Here is a 26,481-nt window from a genome sequence, read left to right as displayed (position 1 = left end):
ATTGTAGCGATTCTAGTGTGATTCTCAACTTTTTCTGCCCTGCATCACAAGTTGGGTACAACAATTTCTTGTGATCTTCTAGCATCCGCTCGAACTTGATCTTCTCTTTTTCACTTTCACATTCTCTTTGTGCGTCACGAATGACCTGACAAAGATCATCAGCCGGATCATCTTCTGCGGCTACCTCTTCTTCAGCTTCTCCCATTGCAGTATCATTGAAGCACGCACCATCGGGAATAATATCATTGTCGTCCCATTGTTCTTCTTCACCTTCTTCCATTACAACACCGGTTTCTCCGTGCTTCGTCCAACAAATATAGTTTGACATGAAACCCGACTTGAACAAGTGTGAATGACGAGTCTTTGAGCAAGGATATTCCACCGTATTCTTACATATGGCACATGGGCAGCACATAAAACCGTCGCGTTTGTTTGCCTCGGCCGCACGTAACAAAGAATGCACGCTGTCAATGAACTCTTGGGAGCGGCGATCAGCATTGTACATCCAATGCCGGCTCATCTGCATTACATGACATAAATACCATATTAAAACCTAGATCATAATTAATTATTTATACAACATGCGTGCCACTACAAAAGGTACAAATTTATGAAAGCATCGCTACAATGTAGACAATCCCAACTACCACTAAAAGAACTAAAGCTAAAATACATTTCAGGAGCACAAGGATTTCGTGACCAATCTCAACTAAAACAGACAGATCCCCCGATTGTGCAACATCTTTGGGCTTCTTCGGCTGGATCACTGCCTCATTAGCTGCCGTATCTGCCTGTTGTGCAAGATATTTTTGTACGAGTTCAACATACTCTTCCTCCCAGTAGAAGCCTGAACATCGTCCACTGTCATCCCACTAAAATTAAAACAAAAAATCAGAACTTTAATCACAACCATCATGAAAATAGGTATAAACTAACCATAATCATTAAATACGATAAAATAACTCACATTGCGATCCGGACACTTGTAGAAGATACGATCCTTGTTGGGACCCTCCTTCTTCACTCGGTACTCTATCACAATCTTCGTCTCATCACGACACTTGCCGCATGGAATGAGAGGGAGGCCCGGCCTAAGTCGCTTTGGAAACCCATGAGAGGCCGAGGATCCGGAAGCAGTTGCCATCTACTCTCTAAACTCATTTTTAATACACTATAAATTTCTCATTTTATAAACAAATAAAATTAAGAAACTATAAAATTATCTATATCTCTAAACAATGATATTTTTAATGGTCATTGTGTTCTCATCTTTTACTGCGGCAGGTAAGTAATTCACATGATATTTCCGCAAATTAACGGAAGAATTGGAGTGTACACACATAACAATCGATTATCGTTTATATTTATATATATAGTACGTTTGGGTACGGTGATTGACAGACTACTGCGACGATATCGGGACGTGTGAATAAATAACCATCCGTACTAGTTGACCTTGCTCTGCTTACGTGATCATCTCGGCGAGCATTTCTCCACCAGACGGCACCGTACTTGACCACGGAAGAGCTCCAATTCTATGAGGAAGGGAACACGGTCTTCCATGACCGTTGCCGCTCTTCCTCGTAGAATCAAAGCTCCTCCTTGACGTCCGTTACTGCCCGGCAAAGAACATGCTCGCCGAAATAAACACGATCCGCTAGTTCAACTAGTACGGATTTTCTATAATTTTCTAACTATTTTCTAAGTTTTTTATTTCAGAAAAAATTAAAATAAAAAGTACGGTGATTGACAGACTACTGCGACAATATCGGGACATGTGAATAAATAACCATCCGTACTAGTTGAACTTGCTTACGTGATCATCTCAGCGAGCATTTCTCCACCGGACGGCACCGTACTTGGTCAAGGAAGAGCTCCGATTCTATGAGGAAGGGAACACGGTCTTCCACGACCGTTGTCGCTCTCCCTCGTAGAATCAAAGCTCCTCCTTGATGTCCGTTACCGCTCGACAGAGAACATGCTCGCTGAGCTGAACACGGTCCGCAAGTTCAACTAGTACGGATTTTCTATAATTTTCTAACTATTTTCTAAGTTTTTTATTTCATAAAAAGTTAAAATAAAAAGTACGGTGATTCACAGACTACTGCGACGATATCGGGACATGTGAATAAATAACCATCCGTACTAGTTGAACTTGCTTACGTGATCATCTCGGCGAGCATTTCTCCACCGGATGGCACCGTACTTGATCAAGGAAGAGCTCCGATTCTACGAGGAAGGGAACACGGTCTTCCACGACCGTTGTCGCTCTCCCTCGTAGAATCAAAGCTCCTTCTTGATGTCCGTTACCGCTCGACAGAGAACATGCTCGCCGAGCTGAACACGGTTCGCAAGTCCAACTAGTATGGATTTTCTATAATTTTCTAACTATTTTCTAAGTTTTTCATTTCATAAAAAGTTAAAATAAAAAGTACGGTGATTGACAGACTACTGCGACGATATCGGGACATGTGAATAAATAACCATCCGTACTAGTTGAACTTGCTTACGTGATCATCTCGGCGAGCATTTCTCCACCGGACGGCACCATACTTGCCACGGAAGAGCTCCGATTCTACGAGGAAGGGAACACGGTCTTCCACGACCGTTGCTGCTCTCCCTCGTAGAATCAAAGCTCCTCCTTGACGTCCGTTACCGCTCGGCAGAGAACATGGTCGCCGAGATGAACACGGTCCGCAAGTTCAACTAGCTACTTTAACCTTCTTTCATGTAAATATGCAAGCTTGAAGTGATTTTGAGCTCAAATTGCTTACAAATGAAAAAAACCACAATAAAGAATCATATATATATATAGTGAACAAAATGAGATAAGACAATGGTGAAAAATGTGAGTATGAGATTGGTAACCTTTACAACTCAAGAATCGACGGAGAAATCGAAGAAATCGACGGAGGAATCGAAGAATGGATAGAGGAACAACGGAGGGAGGGAGGAAGCAAGAACACTACTACAGTGAGCTTCAAAATATGCTGAGCTCGGGCTCGGGGAGGAAGGAGACGGCCGGGATATAAAGGAGGGACCTTTAGTCCCGGTTGGTGGCTCCAACCGGGACTAAAGGTAACTTTCCAACCCCGGGCGCAGCCACGGCCCGGGAGTAGACCTTTACTCCTGGTTGGAGCCACCAACCAGGAGTAAAAGTATACCTTTAGTCTCGGTTGGTGGCTCCAACCGGGACTAATGGTCCCTGCCACCTCTGTCTGGCGCAGTAGCCGTTGGGCAGGGACCTTTAGTCCCGGTTGGAGCCACCAACCGGGACTAAAGGTATCTCTAGTCCCGGGCGCAAAAAATTCCGGGACTAGAGCCCATTTTGGCCGAGGATCAAAGGTCTGTTCTCTACTAGTGACCATTATTGGATCTTAGGCGGCTGGAAATGACAGCCATTCCTACAAATGCATTTCTAGATGCGGTTCGTTCCGAGAACTAGTTCCAGAGACGGTTTTAGATTGAGCCTCCCCTATTGAAAAAAATGAGGCATTTCTAAAAATTCTTTTTATAGTAGTGATTGTACTAAACAACCATTTAATAGTTCAAAATTGCAATTCAAATAGCACTATAACAATATTCGTAAAGTAGATTCCCCAATTAATTGTCTTAGGCATTGGTTTTTAAAACTTCATAACTTTTCTTTTATCTCAAAAGTACCATCTGAATCACCAGGTTTCTTTTGACTTGGCCGAAAGGTTGTGTTGAAAGGTATTTATTTCAGGTATTTCTTGCCACACATCTGGAGAGTTAGTATATTAAAGTTAGTCACTATCTTGCAGACACCTGAGAGAGTGAGAGATGCATTTTTTTTTTCTGGATGACTACTGGATATCTGCTCCCATTTTAGTATGAGTGAATGACACGGCTCCATGCCGTCCAATGCAAGCAGCTGGGCTTTCAATTTCGTACTAGATGTAGTACGTTTCTTGGCCTGGTTGGTTGTGTCTATGTCCATGTGAAACACGGGCGTAGATACATGAGCATGAGCACTATCACTTTCCTTACGACTTAGATTTCTGAATCGAGATCCGTCCATATAGAACCGTCTCTCTCCTCTCGTGGTCCATGGGGACGGAGGATAGCTAGCTAAGGCCACAATCATGAACATCTTCTAAAAAAAAAGTAGGTAAGAAACACACTATATTAACCCAAGCCAAGAATGCACGACCCAGGCATGTAACCAGAGCACAGAAAACAACACAAAAAGGATCCATTGAGCAACATACAATAATGGCAGCTCAGGCCTCATCCATTGTAGTCCCCACCGATGCTGAGCTGATGCAGGCACAGGCCAATCTATGGCGAAACAGCCTGTGCTACCTCAAATCCATGGCGCTCAAGTGCGCTGCTGAGCTCGGCATACCCACTGCCATCTACCGACTCGGCGGTGCTGCCTCGCTTGCCGACCTGATCGCCGCACTGTCACTCCCCCAGGCTAAGCTACCTTTCCTTGGCCGCCTCATGAGGCTGCTGGCCTCGTCAGGCGTCTTCGCCGTGGTTGAGTCCACTGATGAGGCTGTCTACTCCCTCACACCACTGTCATACCTCTTGGTGGACGGCATTGCTGCCGATAGTAACCACATGGACCATGCACCTTTCCTGCTGACGGTGACATCAACACACTACATTGATTTGGCAATGGACCTAGCTGACTGGTTCAAGAAGGAAGCCAAGACACCTCCTTTCGATCACAAGCACGGAGCATCGCTGTTCGAGGAGAGCATGCAGCACAAGGATCCCGAGTTCCACAAGATGTCAATACTGGGTTTGTTGGTCCACGACAACTTTGCAACCAACATTGGCGTGCGGGACTACCAGTTCATTTTCCAGGGTGTAAAGTCGGTGACTGATTGCTGTTACCATGGGGATGGCACGACAGGGAAGGCCATCGCCAAGGCCTTCCCACAGATCAAGGTCACTGTGCTAGATCTTCCACAGGAGATTCGCAAGAGACCGGCTGATGGTGTCGTCAATTATGTTGGAGGTGACATGTTCAAGTCCATCCCACCTGCTCAAATGGTGATACTTAAGGTATAACAATTCACATTTATGTTGCATGGTATATCTTATGTATGATGTACTCTACTTGATGAACTTAACTTCTTGTACAATTTTTGTGAGCTCGATATTAATATCATTGAGACTTGAATTTCCGTGGAAGATGGTGCTGCACCACTGGAGTGATGAGGACTGCGTGAAGATCCTTGCCAATTGCAAGAAGGCAATATCTTCACGGGAAGAGGGAGGGAAGGTTGTCATCGGAGACATTATTCTTGACCCTGCCTTAGGACCAGTAATGTTTGAAACTCAACTCCTAATGGACGTCTGCATGATGCTAATGAAAGGAGGCCGGCAGAGGGACTTGAATGACTGGCGTGACCTCATCCTGAAAGCAGGGTTCAGTGACTATAAGGTGCTCAAGAACTTTGGAGCTCGTGGTGTTCTGGAGCTCTATCCGTAAGACTCATTATCATCGATCGGCGCATCTTTATATTGTGGTTTGGTGTGAAGAAATCTATAATACAAAAATAAAGGGAGTGTGTCATAGTTTTCTGAATGATCGTTTCATGGAAGATAGAGCAGCTAGCTGTGACAAGCTTGGTTGCTCCACGATCTGTTTAACTTTCATTTGGAGGGCTATCTAGGCACATCATGAGTTGCTGCGTGTATCATATTAATATATACCCACCGTCCAGGAGTTGGATATACTATCTTGTAATTGGTCTTGAATTATCGGCCACGTGCAAGTGAGCCTCTCCATTAGCCCCTGTATGTACCTTGGAAAGCAGGCGCAACTATATTGTACCAACACCAAATACATATCAATAAAAAACCAGGAGAGTCTCAGCTGTTTTTATTATGTACTACTCCCTTCGTCATAATTAATTTCACATCCAGTTTTCAAGAAGATATTTTTTTTAGTTTTACTCGATTTATACAAAATATATTATCGACATTTATATTTTCTAACATGTTTGTTATAAAAATATATTTCACTATTAATCCAACCTGATGACTCTAATTGCACATAAGAAAAATTATAGTATTTTTTCATATATATTTGGTCAAATATAAAAAAGTTTAACTCTAAAAAACGAATTATTTTGGGACGGGGGACTACTCTATTCTAATTCATGTCATTTAGCCTTTGAAGGACTGAGAACGGCGATCGAAGGAGGGTGAATGGAAGCCTAAATTTTTCTTTCGAAACATAGTTGTTGTCCCAAATTCAATCCCAAAAGCAAAGCACAAGCAAAGCCATATCCACGCAAGCTAACTTGTAGTAGGATGGACCAAGCAACACTCAAGAATCAGGGCGGAGCAGACCGGAGAGGAACACGACACGAAAGAACAAAGAGCAAGTGAGACCCTAGCTTCCTCGGCAGCACCGGTGCCCCTCGGCTGAAACGAGTGAGAGCGAAGCTCTATGACATCGAGTCCGGTGTGCCGTAACTGGTGCACACCGGTCACCACAGTGCGACGGGAGAGCAAAAGCCTCGGGCGAGGGACTGCACACCACTAGACACCACCGGTGCCGTAACCAGTGCACTGAACCGGTGCACACTGGTTACACAGGTGCTGAACAAGAGACCCCCGAGAAGAATAAACACCACTACCGGACTCAGTGGCTTTGCCGAGTGCTAGCGGCACTTGGTAAAGCCCAATTTACACTCGGCAAAGGCTTTGCCGAGTGCTGCACTCGGCGAATGCCACTTGGCAAAAAATGGGCCGGCAAAGGCGTCTTTGCCGAGTGTCTTTTGTCGGGCACTCGGCAAAGCCTTTGCCGAGTGCCCGACACTCGGCAAAGTTGGAACCGAAAAAACCCGAAAAAATAGGAATTTTTTTAATCGGTGGAGCTCCCCACCGGCCAGCGCCCGCCCATCTCCGGCATTTTCTCGCGTAAAATTCGCGGCTACGAGGCCGGCGACCTCTCCCTTGTGCGTCCCCTCCTCTAACCACTGCACCACACTGCCACCTATGTCTAGATTCCGTTTTGGTTTCCCACATATTATACTAAACCGAATGTAAATTGCTTGTTTGAGGCCCTAAACGAATTCAAATAAAAAAGTTGTAACTACAAAGTTTCGTAACTTTTCGAGATCTACACTTTTAGTTTAGGAAGTTTTTCCATCCGAGGTCGTTTATAAAATTTGAATTTCAAAATTTTAAAATTCAAACGCAGTTTTGCATGACAAGATGATTTCAAATCAAAAAGTTGCCAACTACAATGTTTCATAACTTTTCAAGATCTACAGAGTTTATTTTGGTTGTGTTTTCCATCCGAGGTTGTTTGAAAAGTTTGAATTTTAAAATTTTGAAATTTAAACACAGTTTTGCATGACAAGACGATTTCAAATCAAAAAGTTGTCAATTACAAAGTTTCATAACTTTTTGAGATCTACAAAGTTTATTTTGGTTGTTTGATCATCTGTTCATCTGACATGGTCGTTCTAACATTGTTCACAAATCTTATATATTTCTCTTGTAGTTTCATTAACTACAAGAGAGATATGTTAGATTTGTGAACAAATTTACTTTCACTTTGTCATATGAAGAAAAGACCAAAACAAACATTGTACATCTTGATGAGTTATACAACCTTGTAGTTGAAAACTTTTTTATTTGAATTAATTTACTGCTTCAAAATATGCTTTGAAATTTTCTTTGCCTAGTGTCAACAAAAAAACACTCGGCAAAGAGCTTCTTTGCCGAGTAAAAAAACACTCGGCAAAGAAGCTTCTTTGCCGAGTGCCCAAAAAAACACTCGGCAATCCACTTGGTACTCGGCAAAGAGCCGGTCTCCGGTAGTGCACGCACCGTCATGTCTGGTGCAAAAACCGGTGCCCTCGAGAGATGACCAGTGCCCTTGAAAACAGCAGCCTGAGATCCAAATTTGAACGATTTTTGGCCAAATCAAAACCAACTTACACAAGATTTGAATCAGATGGTCACAAGGAAGATGGCGAGCTATCTCTAAGAGATCATCGTCCAAAACTTAGCCCATCAACGGGAATTTTAGATCTCACGCAAAAACACAGTTTTTTCTCCCAAAAACAAAATTCATCCCGATCGATGAGCTTGTGTGGATTTAGATGAATTCACTTGGTGAATGAGATCAATGCATGTCCTTGCCCATCTCCGATCAATTGGAACCACCCCAAAACAACTCAAACGAAAGATAGAAGCAAAACAGGAGAACGGGAAAACTAGGAGAGAAAGAACACCAAAAAGGAAAATCTTAGAAGCAAGACTCAGATCCTAAAGCCTAGAGGACAAGAGGAGGTAAGGGCCTCCATTCCCTTTAATGCTTACAAGATCTGATTACACAAATGGAGATGGCATATGGACCTCAATAGTAGACTAGAGAGAGAAAAACTAATGAAGTGCTGAAGAGATAAGACTGATTGGGGCAGCTCTCCTCTTATTTATAGAGGCTATTACACATTCTCAATATGCCCCTATGTAATTAAAACAAACCACCTAACCCAAGGGGTATTTATTGTCCAACTCAGAGATCTGCTGATTCGACGGTCACGTGCCCTTCATCAGTTAGCTTTGCCTGGATGCAAGCCTCGTGATGATGCCACATGCCGCCTCCGATTCCCACCACGGATCCGAGTTTTGAGGCCCAAACCCGAAAACCATCCACCGGTGATTTTGAGGCCCAAACCACCAAACCACACGGGGGCAGCATACTCCATATGCTCAACCCATGAACTCGACACGTGTAACAGTCATCCTCTCGACCGCCCGACCGTCAAGTCCTCCAGCGCCTCCGCTTGACTTGCCCGACCACTACTGGAAACATGGCCTTTGCCGAGTGCAAACTGCTTTACCAAGTGTCAAAAATCGGGCACTCGGTAAAGACCTTCTTTGCTGACTACCGCACTCGGCAAAGACCTTCTTTGCCGAGTGCCGCACTCGGCAAAGAATTGCACTCGGCAAAGAATTCTTTGCCGAGTGCCGGGCACTCGGCAAAAAAGGGCACTCGGCAAAAGCGCGGTACTCGGCATAGGCTGCCCCGCGTAACGGTGTTCGATCACGTCCTTCTTTGCCGAGTGCCTGCTGTTAGGCACTCGGCAAAGTTTTTTTTTGGAAAATACTTTGTCGAGTGCCTCTGACACGGCGCTCGGCAAAGATTAAATTTTTTTTGAAATGTCTTTGCCGAGTTCCTAACAGCTTCGGCACTCAGCAAAGGGAGGAATTAAAAAAATTACATTTTTTTTGAAATACCTTTGCCGAGTGCCTCTGTGAAGGCACTCGCCAAAGAGGAAATTTCTAAAAAAATTCAAAAATTCTCTTTGTCGAGCACATTATTCTTGGCACTCGGCAAAGACCCCCTTTGCCGAGTGCCATGCCCGGTGCTCGGCAAAGTTTTTTTTTGTTTTTGGCCTCCAAATTTTTTGTGCAGCCCTTTTAAAGTACCAGGAACTCCTCGTTAGAATTTGAGGATTTTTTGTGGCTTTTTGATATATTTAGTTACTTTATTTCGTTTACTTGAATTTTTTCAAAAAATATAAATTTGAACTGCATGTGGTACGAATAATGGAATTTAATGATTCAAAAAATGATAGTCATGTTACTAAGTGTAGTGTGAGGCTGTATCCAGGAACGGACCCAAAATTTCGGACATCTTGTTCACGAAACATGACCGCGAACTTGCGTGCGAAGTGTTTTTAAATTCTATAAAAAGCAAACGAAGTCCGAAAATCATGAAACTTGTTGAGATGTCGTGATATCGTATGTGGAGGCTATGATAAAAATTTTAGAAGATTTCGTACACGTTGTCATATATGATACTTACAAACCAGGACATCTCTACACGTGTCACACATGAGGCAGCCTCCATTTCGATTCATGACATCCAGGCAGCCATTCAGCTTCAATACAAAACCCATGTCTACCTTCATGACATATCAGCTCTAGGCTCCGACTTTCTACTGAACATATACCCACACAGTTTATATACAACCATGCTTGGTACTAGGTATATAACCATGTTCCCAATCAGCCCCACCCTTATTCTTGGCACTCGGCAAAGACCCCCTTTGCCGAGTGCCATGTCCCAGCGCTCAGCAAGTTTTTTTTTGTTTTTGGCCTCCAAATTTTTTGTGCAGCCCTTTTAAAGTACCAGGAACTCATTATTAGAATTTGGCGATTTTTTGTGGCCTTTGATATATTTAGTTACTTTATTTCGTTTACTTGAATTTTTTCGAAAAATATAAATTTGAACTGCACATGGTACGAATAATGGAATTTAATGATTCAAAAAATGATAGTCATGTTACAGAGTGTAGTGTGAGGCCGTATCTAGGAACGGACCCAAAATTTCGGACATCTTGTTCATGAAACATGACCGCGAACTTGCGTGCGAAGTGTTTTTAAATTCTATAAAAAACAAACGAAGTCCAAAACTCATGAAACTTGTTGAGATATCGTGATATCATATGTGGAGGCTATGATAAAAATTTCAGAAGATTTCGTGCACGTTGTCATGTACGATGCTTACAAACTAGGACATCTCTACATGTGTCACAAAGATGGCGGGCGACCGTGTCTACGATGCTTACAAATCAGGACATCTCTACATGTTGTCACGTATGCTGCTTACAAACCAGGACATCTCTACATTTTTCTTTTTTATTGTAGGTGATTGAACAAAGATGGCGGGCGACCGTCATAGGTCCGTGAACTTGATTTACCAAGGACCACGCCGGCTGTAGGAGGAGGCGGAGGGGGCGGCGGAGGGATCGGATAGGATGAGGAGGAGGACCACCAGCCGCAAGAGGGGGCCATCTCCTCCCACACCGCGTGAGGAGGAGCTGGAGGAGGAGGTGGCGCCCATGGACGAGTCGGACGAGGAGCTAGTTCGGCAGACGTACGAGGAGGAGGGGCCGCACGAGGACGACGAGTGGGAGGCGGCCGGCACGGGTTTCGCTTCCTCCGACTCCTCTTTGAGTGTCTACTTGCGAGGTCCCGCAAGCCTCCCACAGGTTCCGCTTCCTCACCAACGCCCAGTGATTCGCCCTGAATGGCAAAAGTAAGTAACTTTATATGTTATCACCACTACTTCATATGATATGATGGAAAAAACTAATATTTTTTCTTAATCACTTGTGCAGGAACTGGGTGGTTGTGTCGGGTGGTAGCGCACGGCTAGTCAACGGCATCCTGGGTCTTCTATGTAGGCAACACTTCCCCGGCATTGTCACGTACGCATCGAAGACGGAGCCGGCCTACTCGTTTGACCACTATGCCGTCGCCCTCGATGTGGAGTACCCCAACAAGGCGGCGCGGGTGAAGACGGAGTTTTGGGTAAGTCTCCCTCGCACAACATTGCTCAATATGTCGAATTCATTAGACTTTTCTTGAAATAATGAATGGATACATCGCTTTTGTATGTAGACTTATTACAGATGCGAGGAGGGATTTGAGGGCAGGGCAGAGCAGGTGACTACCAGGCCATCGTAACCTACTACGGGTCAAAACTTGGAGAGAGGAAAACTAAGAAAGACGCAAGAGAGATGTAGCTGACCTGGGAGCGGTACCTTGAGGTAAATGAAGAACATCAATATTGATTTGTTTTGAGATTAATTTGGTTTAATTTGATCTTCTTATATGTCCAATACTTGATGACATGTAGATAATTCCCTGGTAGTGCCAAGCGTATCCCGAGTGCTGGGTGATGATGGTGGAGAGGTGGTTCATGGAGGAGTACCTCAAGATGTACAGGGATGCCCAGGACCATCGTTTGCAGATGCAAGGTCCAGCACACCATCAAGACAGCCACAGCCTCGCCAGATACAAACAAGCATGGGTACGCAAATTCATTTATTTATTGTGATGCTCAGTTCTACCTGATTTCTAATCATCGTGCTGTCTTTCTCGCAGTCGGCGTCACATAGTGGCCAGGCTTGCTCGGACTTCCAGGCATGGTGTATGGCCCATAAGGGCAAGGCGACGTCCGACGTCTCCTTCTACCTAGAGGACCCACCCGAGGCATACACGAACCCGAGCGTCCACTCCCTCATCAGTGAGTACACTAAGGTGGCGAGGTCGCTCCATGGGCCAGACCACGATCCGAGCACCCAGGACTTCGATGGAGAGGCCGTCATGAGGGCGAGGCAAGGCAAGAAGGATGGGCGGTTCTGGCTTGGCGACGGCGTCATCGACACGACCTCTACTCCCTCTCTCTCCTAGATCCGAGCACGGAGCACGAGCGAGAGCCCGGCCATTCGCACACAGCCGACCGCTGCACAGCACCGGGTCGACGCACTCGAGGTTATTCCTGTTTTACTTGTTATACATTGATCTTTACACACCTTAATTAGCTTTGCATTACTGAAACATTAGAGTGAAATAATGCAGGCCTGGCTAGAACAAGAAATGAGGCAACATCAGGAGCTAGAGGCTAGGCAGCAGAGGATGGTGGCCCAGCTGGAGGCCGAGCGGGTCGAGCGGTAGGCCCAGGCGCAGAGGCTAATGGACATTATGGAGTTCCTACAAGGGCTTGGGCAACATGTGGGCTTCTCTCTGCCAGCTAGGCTGTTGGTTCCACCTCCGCCTCTACGTCCTGTAGCTACAGCTACTCCTGTGAGTATGAAAGTTTTTTACTTTCGCTTGTGCTTTGCTTGTATGGCCTCTACCTTCCTAGAATAGCTATTCAAATAATCTTGTCTCGCATGCAATCTTTTCTCCTTTGTGCAGTCTCTATCTGACGGTGGTTCGAATAATCCACCTCATGCACCTCCGAATGATGGAGCTGGGCCTTCACCACAGTCACAGTGGCCGAGATGAGTGCACGTTGTATTTTTTTCATTTGTTGTTCACTTGGTGATGGACTTGTGATATACTTGTGATGCACTTGTGGACTTTGATGGACTTGTGCTGGACTTGTGGATTTATTTGGATAGACTTGAGCACTTATTATTATATATGTGATATATATTGTGATGGATGTGATATGTACGGATGGATGTGTGGATGGATGAGATATATATGTGATGGATGAGATATATATGTGATGAATGAGATATATATGTGGTGGATGAGATATATATGTGATATATTTGTATGAATTTATTTGTCATGATGGAATGTAAAAAAAAATAAAAATTGCTGTTTTGGGTCACTTTGCCGAGTGTTGCACTCGGCAAAGGACCCCGTTGCCGAGTGCCATGATCACAGCACTCGGCAAAGCTAGAAAAATGGGCGCTCAGAAAACCATTTTTCCAGCTTTGCCGAGTGCCATGATCACAGCACTCGGCAAAGCTAGAAAAATGGGCGCTCAGAAAACCATTTTTCCAGCTTTGCCGAGTGCCGGCCAGAGGGCACTCGGCAAAGAATTTTTTTTTAAAAAAAATTCAAACTTTGCCAAGCGCCGGCCAGGGGGACTTGGCAAAGAATTTTTAGAAAAAAAATAAAACATCTTTGCCAAGGGCCGGATAGAGGGCACTCGACAAAGATTTTTTTTTTTAAAAAATAAAAAATCTTTGCCAAGTGCCTGCAGGGTTGGCACTCGGCAAAGCGACCGTCAACGGGGCCAGCGCTGTGACGGTCGCTTTTCTTTGCCGAGTGCCCCCGGGGCTCTCGGCAAAGCCTTTGCCGAGTACCCAATAAAAGACACTCGGCAAAGAGGGCTTTGCCATTCAATTTTTTGCCGTGTGTTCTTTGCCGAGTACCTCAGGCACTCGACAAAGAACCTGAATCCAGTAGTGGACCGCCGTCAGTCACCTAGCTTCTCTAGTCCCTTGGTCCAGACGGTCCACTCCTAAAAGGTCCCTAGTTTTGTTTTAGTAATTGAGTGACAACCTACATGGACTAATGTGTTTAAATGTGAGATACATAGGTGATTAGTCCAGAGGTACACTTGTGTGAGCAACACATGCCATGATGGTGAAGATGGCTTGGATTTGTTGCAAGGCTCATACATGTGATGAAGGAGCTCATTGCATATGAGACATGACATTGAGTCATGTGACTAAGGTGGAGAAGATCAAGACAAGACTTGGCTTGATGGACTGGTTGCAAGAGTGAAGGGCAATTTGGAGGCTTTGGAGCGATGTATCGCATGGCGGTGAAGCTTGAGCAAGACTTGGCATCGATGGACGAAGGCAATGGTGAAAAATAAGTGAGGTCAAGATCGATGAACCAACAAGGTCACATGATGATATGAAGTGGATCATATCATTTATTGATCAAGGTTGTTGCATGTGTTGCATCAATATTGCAGAAGATAGAATGGAATGCGCAAGGCAAAGTTATAACCTATAGGGCATTTTATTTCACCGGTCATAGGTGTGTAGAGAAGTTTGTGACTGGGTTTAGGATAGATGGCCGTACTATCAAGAGGGGCAAACTTATTTGCATATCGGTCATCTAGTGCCACTCGAGTAATCTAACTTTGCATCACTGCTAGGATCGAGTGGCGTGGTGAAAAGAGATAAAAATCCTTTGACAAAATATTTGTGAAAAGGCTAACCCACATGCACAAGATGGTGAACACTTGGTGGTGTTAGCACATTTGCAAAGATGTTGAAAATGAAGAAGAAAAATGTGCTAATGTGAGGAGAGCACACTTGCATTGCAAAGAAAGAGAGGATGCCTTATGTGCGATCGGCTTCTCTTTCATTGCATGCACTTTGAGAAGGGTAAATATAGACAAGCATTGCATGCACTCTAAGCCAAAGAGAGGGAGTGTGTGGCTGCATGCTTGCTTTGTTGACCAAGTGAAAGGGCACACACCGCATGGGGTGAAAAGAACGAGTGGCTACATGCCTGGCACCGCCGTGTCCAGTGTGCACCAACCTAGGGGTGGTGCACCGCCCTCACCTATCCGGTGCCACCGCCGAGGCACCGCCCCAATTCTCCAGAGACTAGTTATTTTGGGATTTCGAGAAAATGGGCGCCGCCACCCCCTGTCCGGTGCCACCTCCCTATTTTTTCAGAGACTGGTGAAAACTAGTTTTGGTCACCGTCGTGGCACCACTATGCCTAGGGCGGTGCCCCACTACCCTATCTGATGCCCTCTGATAGCCAACTAGCCATTGCAATTCGACCATTGGGCACCACCACCCTATGTCCTGTGCCTACACTGACCTGTCCGGTGACCGCGTAGAGAGCAACTCCTTGGCTCCAATGGCTCCATTTGGCTTGGGGGCTATAAATAGAGGTGGAGCTCAGCCTTGGGCTAGTTGATGAGCACCCTTAAGCCTTGGTGGCTGCTATAGGTGTGCTTGGGATCCCTCTAACTCACATATGCTTGATAGAGATCATCCGATTGAGTGTGAGTGTGATTCTAGTGCGTTTGCATTGTGAGAGTGCATCGAGTGGCACTAGGTGATCGAGTTGTAAGCCAGTAGTGCTTATTACTTTTGGAGGTTGCCACCTCCTAGATGGCTTGGTGGTGGTCTCCGTTTAAGCACGCAAGAAGCTTTTGTGCGGTGCTCCGGAGAAGAGATTGTGAGGGGTATTGTGCTCACCCCGTAGGAGCCACGAAGAGCAACTCTAGTTGTGCGTGTCATTGAGCTACCCTCACTTCAGGTAGGTTCTTACAGCGCCCTAGCGATCCCCATATATAGACTTGTATTTACTTTCATATTTTTTGTGTTTGTGTAGTTGCTCTTGTAATTAGTTAGCTTGTGTAGTTTGCTAGTTACTTTCTTGCTTGTGTAGCATAGAGGTATCTCTCTTGCATGAGTAAATGGCTTGAGTAGCCTTGTTAGTCACATTGCTTAGTTTGTGTAGCTAAGTAATTTGAGCTCCCTAATTTAGCTTGTGTAGCCTTGTTAGTGAGCATTGCTAGTGAGCTTAGGAGCTTTGTGCTTTTGCTTACTAGTTTGTGTAGGAGTTCCCTCGGTTGCCAAAGTACTAGTTGCATAGGTTTGTGTGACCCTGCTACTAGAATTATTTAAGTGAGCTCTAGCTAGCCCAGCACATTTGTTGCCTAATTAGGATCTTTTAAGGTGCTTGAGAACTTAGATAGAGGAGAGTAGTCTTGGCTAGACCGATAGTGTTAATTTCGCATTTATTTCGGTTAGCCGGCGCAATTATTTTTAGAAAGAACAATTCACCCCCTCTAGTCTGCCATCTCGACCCTACAACACCTCATATACTCTTGCACTTGTTGATGACCCTAGGTGTCAGCCACCTACAGTCAGTCACCTAGCTTCTCTAGTCCCTCGGTCCAAGCCTCGACATTCATCCTTCACCGCTCCCAATATACCGGCACAAACCTGCTTGACTTTCACCTTCGTCGTTGACCACCAACTCTGAGCTCCACACACCTGCGCACCACAAGACAAGAGACATGTTGACCCAAACTCACACCTCAGTTGGTTCAACAACTCAACCCCAAGCGCTACTCATGTTGACAATCACTCATCACAAACTGAACCACATGGGTGCATATCAACCATGTGTTCGGAGCCTCACTACAAGAAATATTGTGATACATGATGTTCCTCTTTTGTCATAGACACTCAAAATCCCGTCACGTTTAACTTACCATGACATTCAAAAGAAGGGTCCTGTATCTTGCGCCATACATTTGCTGGACCACATGCTAGGACATCAGTTCAGACCACAGACCACGTTAGGACATCAGTTCACAGACCGTGCTAGGTTTCTCGGTGCATAGACCCCATGTAGGACATAAGACCAACATTGCATTAGTTCACAGACCACTCCAGAAACATTCAAAGTCCATTAACCCAAAAGACCACTTGCAAAAATGCATCTACCATCAAAAGAAACATCCACTAGCATAGGTCTGGCAGCTGGTAACCCCAAGACAACCTTACCCTGTTGCTTGACTTCCTAGAATCATGGACATCAAACATTGAATCAGTGCATGAGTCTCAGCTTGCCTTTATTTTCTTCTCTCCTCTTCTTGCTTAGCCCATATTATTTATGATTCTTGAAACTTCAGCACCTCATCTGTTATTTGAGTGCATCGGTGGATCAGTGCATCTATTATTTGATTCACAAAAATGAGACAAATAAGCAGATGTTCTTTGAGTGCCATTTCACTCTTGTTGTCTCATCTATTATTCAGATAGCATTAGGCTTGTATCAGCCATATAGTGTATCAAGCATGTTTGGGTCTTGGTTCTATGGTCTTAGTAAAGAACTAAAATTGTAAGCTTTGGTAGGAATAACAGCTACATGTTGGTCGCTTTCAATAGTACATAGGTGAGCTTCAATCCCGGTTGGGAACTGGTTTTAGTCCTGGTTTCCCAACTGGGATTGTGAATCCGGGACTAAAGACCGAGACCTTTAGTCCCGGGTCACGCAACCGGGACTAAAGCCCATCCTCATAACTAAAAAAATAGTTTAAATCCTAGAAGACCGCTCTTGCAGTGCATAAGATTCGAACCCAAGACCCCTTGCCTCGCGCATAGCTCTCCTTTTGAATTCACCCATGGGGGACCTTTAGTCTCGAGTGGGAGACCTTTAATCCGGGTTTGTGACACCAACCAGGACTAAAAGGTGGAACCTTTAGTCCCGGTTGATGTTACCAACCGCGATAAATGGGCCTTTAGTGCCTGTAAAAGTTAGACCCGAGATTAATGCTCACATTAGTCCTGGATCCCAACACAACCGAGACTAAAAGTGTGAACCAAAAGTCATTTCTGTACTAGTGTTTGGTTACATAGGAATGACCCAATTATTGAAAAAGATACCAATTTTTTTTCTTTATATGTTATCTACTCGGTGATATATTGGCTTCGTACATAGGATGTCCTACATAATCCAAAATCGCAGGTTTTGGTTGTAGCGGCATTTAAAAATTGGTGCGGGTGGCCAAAGAGTTTTTTACCCGGACACATAGATGGCAGTCTTTCTCCTTTAACAATTTGATAGAGCATGATTTTAAAAAAATTTAGGAAAAAAACATCCCATTATGATTCCTCTTTTTAATCATTGGCTAAAACTTGCGACCAGTCTTTCTCCCTCATACTAACTCCAAATGGGATGTTTTTTTTCCTAATTTTTTTTAAAATCATGCTCTAACCATTTGTTGTGTTCTTACTACTATTAGTTTGTTCATCTTTTCATGTGACTTTGTTTGAACAATTCAAATTTTGAATTTTAAAAAACTACAACTTGAAACCATATTTTGAAACACTAAACGATCTCAGCTGAAAAAGTCATCAATATAAAAGTTGTAGAACTCATCAAGATCTACAACTTTTATTTTGGTCAATTCTTCATTTGATAAAGTGTTAGCAAACATTGGTCACAAATTCATGAATCTCACATAAAGTTTATGAAACTAGATGAGTTATATGTCAATTTGTGAATAATATTTGCTATCACTTTATCAAATTTAAAACATTTTGATGACCAAAATTTGTGAATCTCACATAACATTTGTAATTTTTTGAAATTTAAAATTTGAATTGTCAAAACTTTGTTACATGAAAAGATGACCAAAATAAAAGTTATACATCTTGATGAGTTATACAACTTTAGTGTTTACAACATTTTTATTTGAGGTCATTTAGTGTCCTAAAATTATATTGGAAATTTTGAAATTCCATTATTCAAATTTTTAAATACGTTTTTTGAGAAGAAAAATAGAATTATATATATACATATTAGCAATTGGTTTTAATATATATATATATATATATATATTTACATATATAGAGTAATCCAAACAATTATATATATAAAATATAGATTTAAGAATTCATATAAATGGAAATATATTTGTAGGGGCGGCTGATGTTTTAAGCCGCCCCGACAAATCGACCTAGGTATATAAGCCCGGGCGCTCTCTTCTTCCTCCCAACACTGTCAGGCTGCCCTATTTCCCCCCATGCCCCCCGCCGCTGCTACCTCGCCCTCTCTGCACCCAAGGGCCACAGCTCGACACCCCTAGGCCGCTAGACGCCGCCACATTTCCACGACAGCTAGGGTTTTAAAGCCCCCGGCCGGCCGACCTGTCGCCATCGCCGCCTTTGTACCCGCCATGCCCTACCTCCGTCGCGTCATGCCCTACCTCCCCCGGTCCGCCTCCAACCCCCCCCCTCCGCCTTCGTGCCATGCACGTTGCCATTCCCCGTGCCAACACGAAGGCAAGGGTTTTCGCTGGCGACCTCGACGACCAACACCGTGCCTCCCCACCCATCTCCGACCTCGACCGATGTCCGCACTCCCTCCCTGGTGGCTCTAGTGTCTGCGCGCACTACCCCGGCGGGCCTGCACTAGTGTCATGTCCTCCGACATCTATGCCCCCTCCCCCAGCAGGCTTGCCCTGGTGGCCGTGCATTAGGCTTGCGCGCGCTCCACCACCCCTTTCTTTGGCTAGGTCTTCTGTAGGTATCCTTTGAACCCCTTCTCTATTTCTGCTCCACTGAGTTCATGTCGTGCTTGCTGATGTGAATATGGAATTAAGCTTTGTGATTAAGAGTGAAATTGAGCATTGTGAAATGGAGCTGATAGCCATTGGATGCTAGGAATTATTTTTATTGGGCACTGTCTTTAGATATGCTCACTCTCTTAAGATATGCTCACTGTTTTTATACATGCTCACTGTCTTTAGACATGCTCACTGTATTTATATATGCTCTCTGTCTTTAGATATGCACACTATTTTTATACATGCTCTCTGTCTTTGGACATGCTCACTATGTTTATATATGCTCACTGTGCTTATATATGCTCACTGTCTTTAGATATACACACTGTCTTTAGATATGTTCACTGTCTTTAGATATGTTCACTATTTTTATACATGCTCACTGTATTTATATATGCTCACTGTCTTTAGATATACACACTATTTTTAGACATGCTCACTATCTTTAGACATGCTCACTCTATTTATATATCCTCACTGTGCTTATATATTCTCACTGTCTTTAGATACGCTCATTGTCTTTAGATATGCTCACTATTTTTATACATGCTCACTGTCTTTAGACATGCTCACTGTGTTTATATATGTTCACTGTATTTAGATATGCACACTATTTTTAGACATGCTCATTGTCTTTAAACATGCTCACTATGCTTATATATGCTCACTATCTTTAGACATGCACACTGTTTTTATATATGTTGTTTGTCTTTAGATATGCTCATAGTTTTTTATACAAGCTCACTGTGTTTAGACATGCTCACTATGTTTATATATGTTCACTGTCTTTAGATATGCACATTGTCTTTAGATATGCACACTATTTTTAGACATGCTCACTATCTTTAGACATGCTCACTATGTTTATATATGCTCACTGTCTTTAGATATGCACACTATTTTTATATATGCTCACTATGATTGTATATGCCCACTGTGCTTATATATGCGCCTTTTGACAAACAACAATTGCTTTGTAGAGCCTCCTCTCCTCTACTTCTACAACTTCTACTACTCTCCTCTTCTCTCCTACTACTCCTACTTCCACTACTACTCTCCTCTCCTCTTCTCTCCTACTACTCCTACTTCCACTACTTCTACTACTACTCACTGTGCTATTTTTTTTGGCAACCACCAGCTGATTTTTTTGGAAACTCTCATCTCCTCTCCTCTCTTTGGCCAATGATGAAATTGTCTAACTCCAGAAACTATCTGGAATATGTGTTGATGATCATGAACTTGTGAGGAACTTGGCATCATTACCAGCCACTCCTACTGTCTTTTTCTATATGCTCACTGTTTTTATATATGCTCATTGTGTTTATGGTACCTTTATGCTCCAAGTTCTTGATCAAATGATGATTGACATGTTTCTAAGGCCTCTACCACTATTACTACTATTACTACTTGTTTTGTGATATATGACAGCAGCTGTTGCCTGCTAAAAATACAGTGAGCATATATAAACACAGTGAGCAACTCCTTTTTTGGCCAACTCTCCTCTCCTCTATTTTACCAATGATGAAATTGTCCAACTCCAAAAACTATCTAGAATATGATGAGCTGATGATCAAGAACTTGTGAGGAACTTGGAATCATTACCAGCCGTCCCTACATTACCTTCACGATCTTCTCTTTTATGATGCCATGATGCTCCAAGTTCATGATCAAATGATGATTGACATGTTTCTGAGGCATCTACCACTACTACCACTCGTTTTTTGATCTATTGCTGTTTTATTGGACTAATTTATGGCTCGATGATACAAAAGGGTGTAGTGATACAAAATGACAGTCAAGTATTTTCTAAAATTTGAAATTGACCTTCTCGCGTATCTAAAGTCAACTTTTTTGCTTCTATTAGAACAAAACATGAAATGTCACGGACAAGAGACAGTGTAACTCTAAGCCCTGAGCATGGACCAATCTTTGAAGAATCAGAACTAGAGCACATTACTTAGGAACAGTTCAACGATGAGCTAGACAAGGGTCTAGCAGAGATGCTTGCTCAGGATCAGTTCGACGATGAAGAGGGAGAAGAGGGAACAGCAGGAGAGGCTGTTGGAGGTGATGACAAAGATGATGATGATGATGATGATGATGAAGACAACGATGATGAGGATGAAGAAGAGGCATGTGAAAGTCCCAAGGATCCTTTCCCACGCGAAGCCAGACGGAAGCCAATGGAGGAGGAGATGGACAAGGATTTTGACCCGAACGAGGAGGTAGGGATAAAGCCTTAGTTTGCAAATTTTGCTAATGCTTTGATCATGTTACAATTACTAACACTTTGACCTCCTGTATATATAGGCCCCTCCCAAAACTCAAAAAAGACGACATCGACATCCACGACATCTTGTCGGACAAGACATAGCAGATAAAGGGATATAAGAGGCAACAGCCACAGAGTTGGACATTGCTGCCTCTGCTCCACAACCCTAAGCCATGCTATGTGATCACAGAGGTCATGTCAGCAGGGGACATCCATCAGCCGAAGCAACTTAGAGGATGATTCTGTAATGTGATCGGGGCCCTAGTAAGAGATTAGTTGAACCCAACTGTCATCAGCTATAAAAAAGTACTAGAGGAGACAAAGCGATATATATGGGAGAAGTTCCTGATGGTCAATTTCTGGTTTCCGGAGGAAAGCCATCAACTGGTAAAACGTCAAGCTCTAAAGATAATAGGAGAGTCATTCCGATGTTGGAAGTCAGACCTCAACAAGAACTACATCCAAAAGGGGTTAACTCCCTCAACGAGTTCGGCCACATAACTCCTAGTCAATGGGCGGACCTTATGGCTTAGAAAACTTCACCATAAGCATTGGCCCTCAGTGCCCGTAACACCGAGCTAGCGAAGAAGAACCAACACCACTATCATCTGGGTCCTGATGGCTACTATGGCAAGGAAGAGCAGTTTAGGAAGATGGAGGAAGAGGCCGCCGCATCTGGGTCATTCGACTTGAGTGGGTTTAAGGTATGCTCAAGGAACTAGATCCTTGGGAGGAGACTCGTACTGAAGCATCCAGTGGGCTTAAGTTTAATAGCCCACAAACGGAATAGGCAGTATCAAAGATACTAAAATATGCTGAAGATAAAGAGAAGGGCTCATTTAAGCCTTCCAGAGAGAGGGACGAGCTTAGCCTTGCCTTGGGAAACCCCAGGCACATAGGCTGCACCAGGGGGCTAGGGAAAAGAATGACCAGGAAGCATGGATTCGAAGAGGACCAACACATGTATAAGAAATATGGCAGAGACCGAGAGTCTAATCTTGAGCCCACCGTGAAGCCTCTAGTTGCGAAGGCGCTGGAGGAGCAAGGATTGTCTACAGAGCCAAGGATAGAAATGGCACCACCAGGAGAACTGGCATTAGTTGGCAGCCCTCCGGATGTCCCTAGCAGCCAAGGTTACACTGCAGCCACAACCCCATCTATCGCATATGGGAACCAACTAGTTGCACCTTGGTGGTTCTCATCGGTAGGCAGAACATTATGATGGAGGTGGCAAAGGGTGTGGCACATCCTTTTGGTGGCTTGCATCACAATAATAAGATCCCGTCGGACTACACTAGGGTCAAGGTGCATACCATGAAGCCTGAGTTCATGCAGTGGAAGATAGACTACCCAACTCTCGAGGGACTAGGGTTACTTGGAGAAGTAATGAACCAGTTCATCCTCTGGCACAAACGGGACATTGTATTGACTGCTTCTTCGCCACCTGTTTAGTATTTGGAGGGACTTCTTGAGGAGGGGGAGATACTTTCACCATCTCATGACCACGTGCCTGAGATGCCACATTCTTTCCCACCTCCTAGGGAGCATGTGCATGAGATGCCACAGCCTATGCCACAGTCTTCCCCACCTCCTAGCGAGCATGTGCCTAAGATGCCACAACCTTCTCTGCCTCATAAGGAGCAAGGGCCTTTTAGCGAGCACATGTCTCTAGAACGTTGGTCACGGAGCGTTCGGCAATGCGAACGCGGTTTGGAATGTTGGTCGCGGGGCGTTCGGCAACGCGAATGCGGTTCGGAACGTCGGTCGTGGGACGTTCGGCAACGCGATTTTGAATTGTAAATTTGAATTTTTTTGTGGGAAAATGTACTATAGGGGCGGTTCTAGATTGAACCGCCCCTACAAATACCTATTTGTAGAGGCGGCTGATGTTTCCAGCCGCCCCTACAAATCGATTTGTAGGGGCAGCCTGGGAACCGCCCCTACAAATGCATGATTTGTAGAGACCCTTGCGTAGGGGTGGCTGGGCAAACCGCCCCTACAAAGGGTTACCAGCCGCCCCTAGAAATGTTTTTTTGTAGTAGTGGGCTTTGACGAGTGTAACACTCGACAAACAACACACGACATCTAAAGTGCCGACAAACGTCTCTTTGCCGAGTGTTTTCTATTGGGCACTCTGCAAATACTTTGCCGAGAGCTGAAACCGATGTTTGGCGAAAAAAAGTAACGTGACGGTGCCGAGACGGTCACGGCGCATTTGCCGAGTGTTCCAGACCCGACACTCGGCAAACCTGCCTCCTTTGCCGAGTGTCAACTCCCGGACACTCGGCAAACCTGGCTGGTTTGCCGAGTGCCAAATCTCGGGCACGCACAAACCTTCCTTCTTTTCATTTCCTGGGTAAGGCCTCACATGGGACTCAATAACATGAATATCATTTTTATACTCATTTTGTTCTATTATTTGAATCGCTTGCGGTTCAAATTTGATTTATACCAAAAAATTCCTTGAAATGCAATAAATTAATTCAATATAACAAACAGATTCAGAAATATACCAAATCTTAACATGGAGTACCACATGTTGTATGTGGACAGTAGAAAAAGTTTCAAGGTCAGAAGTGAAAAAAAACTTATTATTTTATGCAGTTTATCGCTCAAATTCAATTTATATCAATTAAAATTCTATAATTGCACTTAATAAATTAAAATTAACAAACAGATCCAAAAAATTACCAAAATTACACATGAATCAATCTATGTTCTCTATTGCCTATACAAAAAGTTTTGAAGCCAAACCCCGATTCGACCGTCACTTTGACTGCAAATCTTACCGAATCCTTCTTAACGCTTCTTCTGAGATACTTTGGTTTGTAAATATCGTACGTGACAGATTGTGCGAAACCTTCTCAATTTTTTACCATGGCCTCCACGTATGATATCATGAGATCTTAACAAATCTCATGATTTCCATACTTCGTTTGTTTTTTTAGAATTTAAAAACCATTCGGCCACACGTTCGTGGTCATGTTTCCTGAACAAGATGTTCAAAATTTCTTTTCATTTCCTGGATAAGGCCTCACACCGGACTAAATAACATGAATATCATTTTTATACTCATTTTATTCTATTATTTGAATCACTTGCAGTTCAAATTTGACTTATACCAAAAAATTCCTTGAAATGCAATTAATTAATTAAATATAGCAAACAGATCCAGAAATATATTAAATCTTAACATGGAGTACCACATGTTGTATGTGGATAGTAGAAAAAGTTTTAAGATCAGAAGAGAAAAAAATTATTTATTTGCCGAGTGTCAAAACAAAAACACTCGGCAAAATTATTTCTTTGCCGAGTGCTAAAGAAAAACACTCGGCAAACTTACTTCTTTGCCGAGTGCCACTAACGGACACTCGGCGAACTCTTAACGGCCGGCACACTAACTGACGGATGTCTATGTGGCGGTTTTTTGCCGAGTGTTTCTGTTTTGTCGAGTGTTTTTTTCTAGTTTGCCGAGTGTTCTTTTTTCAGCACTCGGCAAAGATATTGGTATGCCGAGTGCCATTATTTTACCAAGTGTGGTTTCTGAAGCACTCGGCAAATAGCTTTTTTGCCGAGTGCCCGATAAAATGCACTCGGCAAATCTTTTGGCACTTGGCAAATTGGCACTTGGCAAATCTGCTATTTCCGCTAGTGTCTATATGATGCTTGAACCAAAGGAAAATGGTGCAGATGTTCTACTCTTCGGATGCCTTGATCCTAAGTGGGTATAGTTATATAGCACTTATCGTGTGCCCAAGTTGCAATAAACTCATATATACAATGCCAATGGCGGGTGCGAGGTGCCTTGCACCTCTCCTTGGCAGAGAGTAGTTTTTCACCATTTTTTTTTGGCTTGACTGGTTTCTAATCTTTTAAGATTAACAAACCTTGTAACTCCTCTTCTTTTAAAATAGAAACCGGCACTGTCTTGTGCCTTTCGTTCGAAATATATATGTACACAAAATGCCAATGAATTATTGAAAGAGAAACCATTGATTAATTGGCCAACTAAAGCATGATTAGTGCCATTATTTGGCATCTAGCCCAGACAATATAACTTACCCCACTACAGAATTTATGTAATATACTCCCATGGTACATCTAGTATCATAATGAAGTAATCATCATGTTCACTTGGAGCCTTGGAAGGCTTAGAAATTGTCACAAATGAAAACCAAAAATAACCCTATACATGTTGCTACCACCATTGTGCCATTATGCAAAAACAAACCAAAGTACCATTTCACTTTGCTTTTTGCTCAATTACTCACGCATACCATTACATGTTAAAGAAATAAACCAACTGTCTTTATTGTACTATACAAGCATTTTATAGTTCAAAATTGCAATTCAAAAAAATATCTTAGGCATTTTATAACAACATTCGTACAGCAGATTTCTCAATTAATTGTCTTAGGCATTGGTTTTTAAAACTTCAGAATTGTTCTTTGTGCAGTTTTGGCACAGTGCAAGTACCATCCAAAAATCTGAAGCACCCGGTTTCTTCTGACTTGACCTAAAGGTTGCGTTTAAAGATATTTATTTGTAGTATTTCTTGCCACATCTGGGGAGATAGTATATGAAACTAAGTCACTATCTTGCAGACACCTGAGAAGTTAGAGATGCATATTTTTTTCTGGATGACTACTGGATTTCCGCTCCCATTTTAGTATGAGTGTATGAAGACACAGCTCCATGCCGTCCAATGCAAGCAGCTGGGCTTTTAATTTTCTTGCTAGATGTGTAGTACGTTTCTTGGCTTGGTTGGTTGTGTATGACCATGTGAAACACGCGGCATAGGTACATGAGCATGGGCACTTTCACTTTCCTTACC

General features: G+C 43.5%; 1 protein-coding gene across 1 annotated transcript; it reads left to right on the top strand.

Moving 5' to 3' along the window:
• The first annotated feature begins 4,168 nt into the window (after positions 1-4,168).
• LOC136482126 (probable O-methyltransferase 2) lies at positions 4,169-5,873 on the top strand. The gene is made up of 2 exons (XM_066479371.1): positions 4,169-5,037; positions 5,168-5,873. The coding sequence occupies exons 1-2, from the start codon at positions 4,237-4,239 to the stop codon at positions 5,465-5,467; spliced, it is 1,101 nt and encodes a 366-aa protein (XP_066335468.1). The 5' UTR covers positions 4,169-4,236; the 3' UTR covers positions 5,468-5,873.
• The last annotated feature ends 20,608 nt before the right edge of the window (positions 5,874-26,481 follow it).

The sequence above is a fragment of the Miscanthus floridulus genome, chromosome 9 (genome assembly GCF_019320115.1).
Source record: "Miscanthus floridulus cultivar M001 chromosome 9, ASM1932011v1, whole genome shotgun sequence".
NCBI classification, from domain to species: Eukaryota; Viridiplantae; Streptophyta; class Magnoliopsida; order Poales; family Poaceae; genus Miscanthus; species Miscanthus floridulus.
Note: the sequence above shows the minus strand (reverse complement) of the source record. Positions and strands in the feature narration are given on the sequence as shown.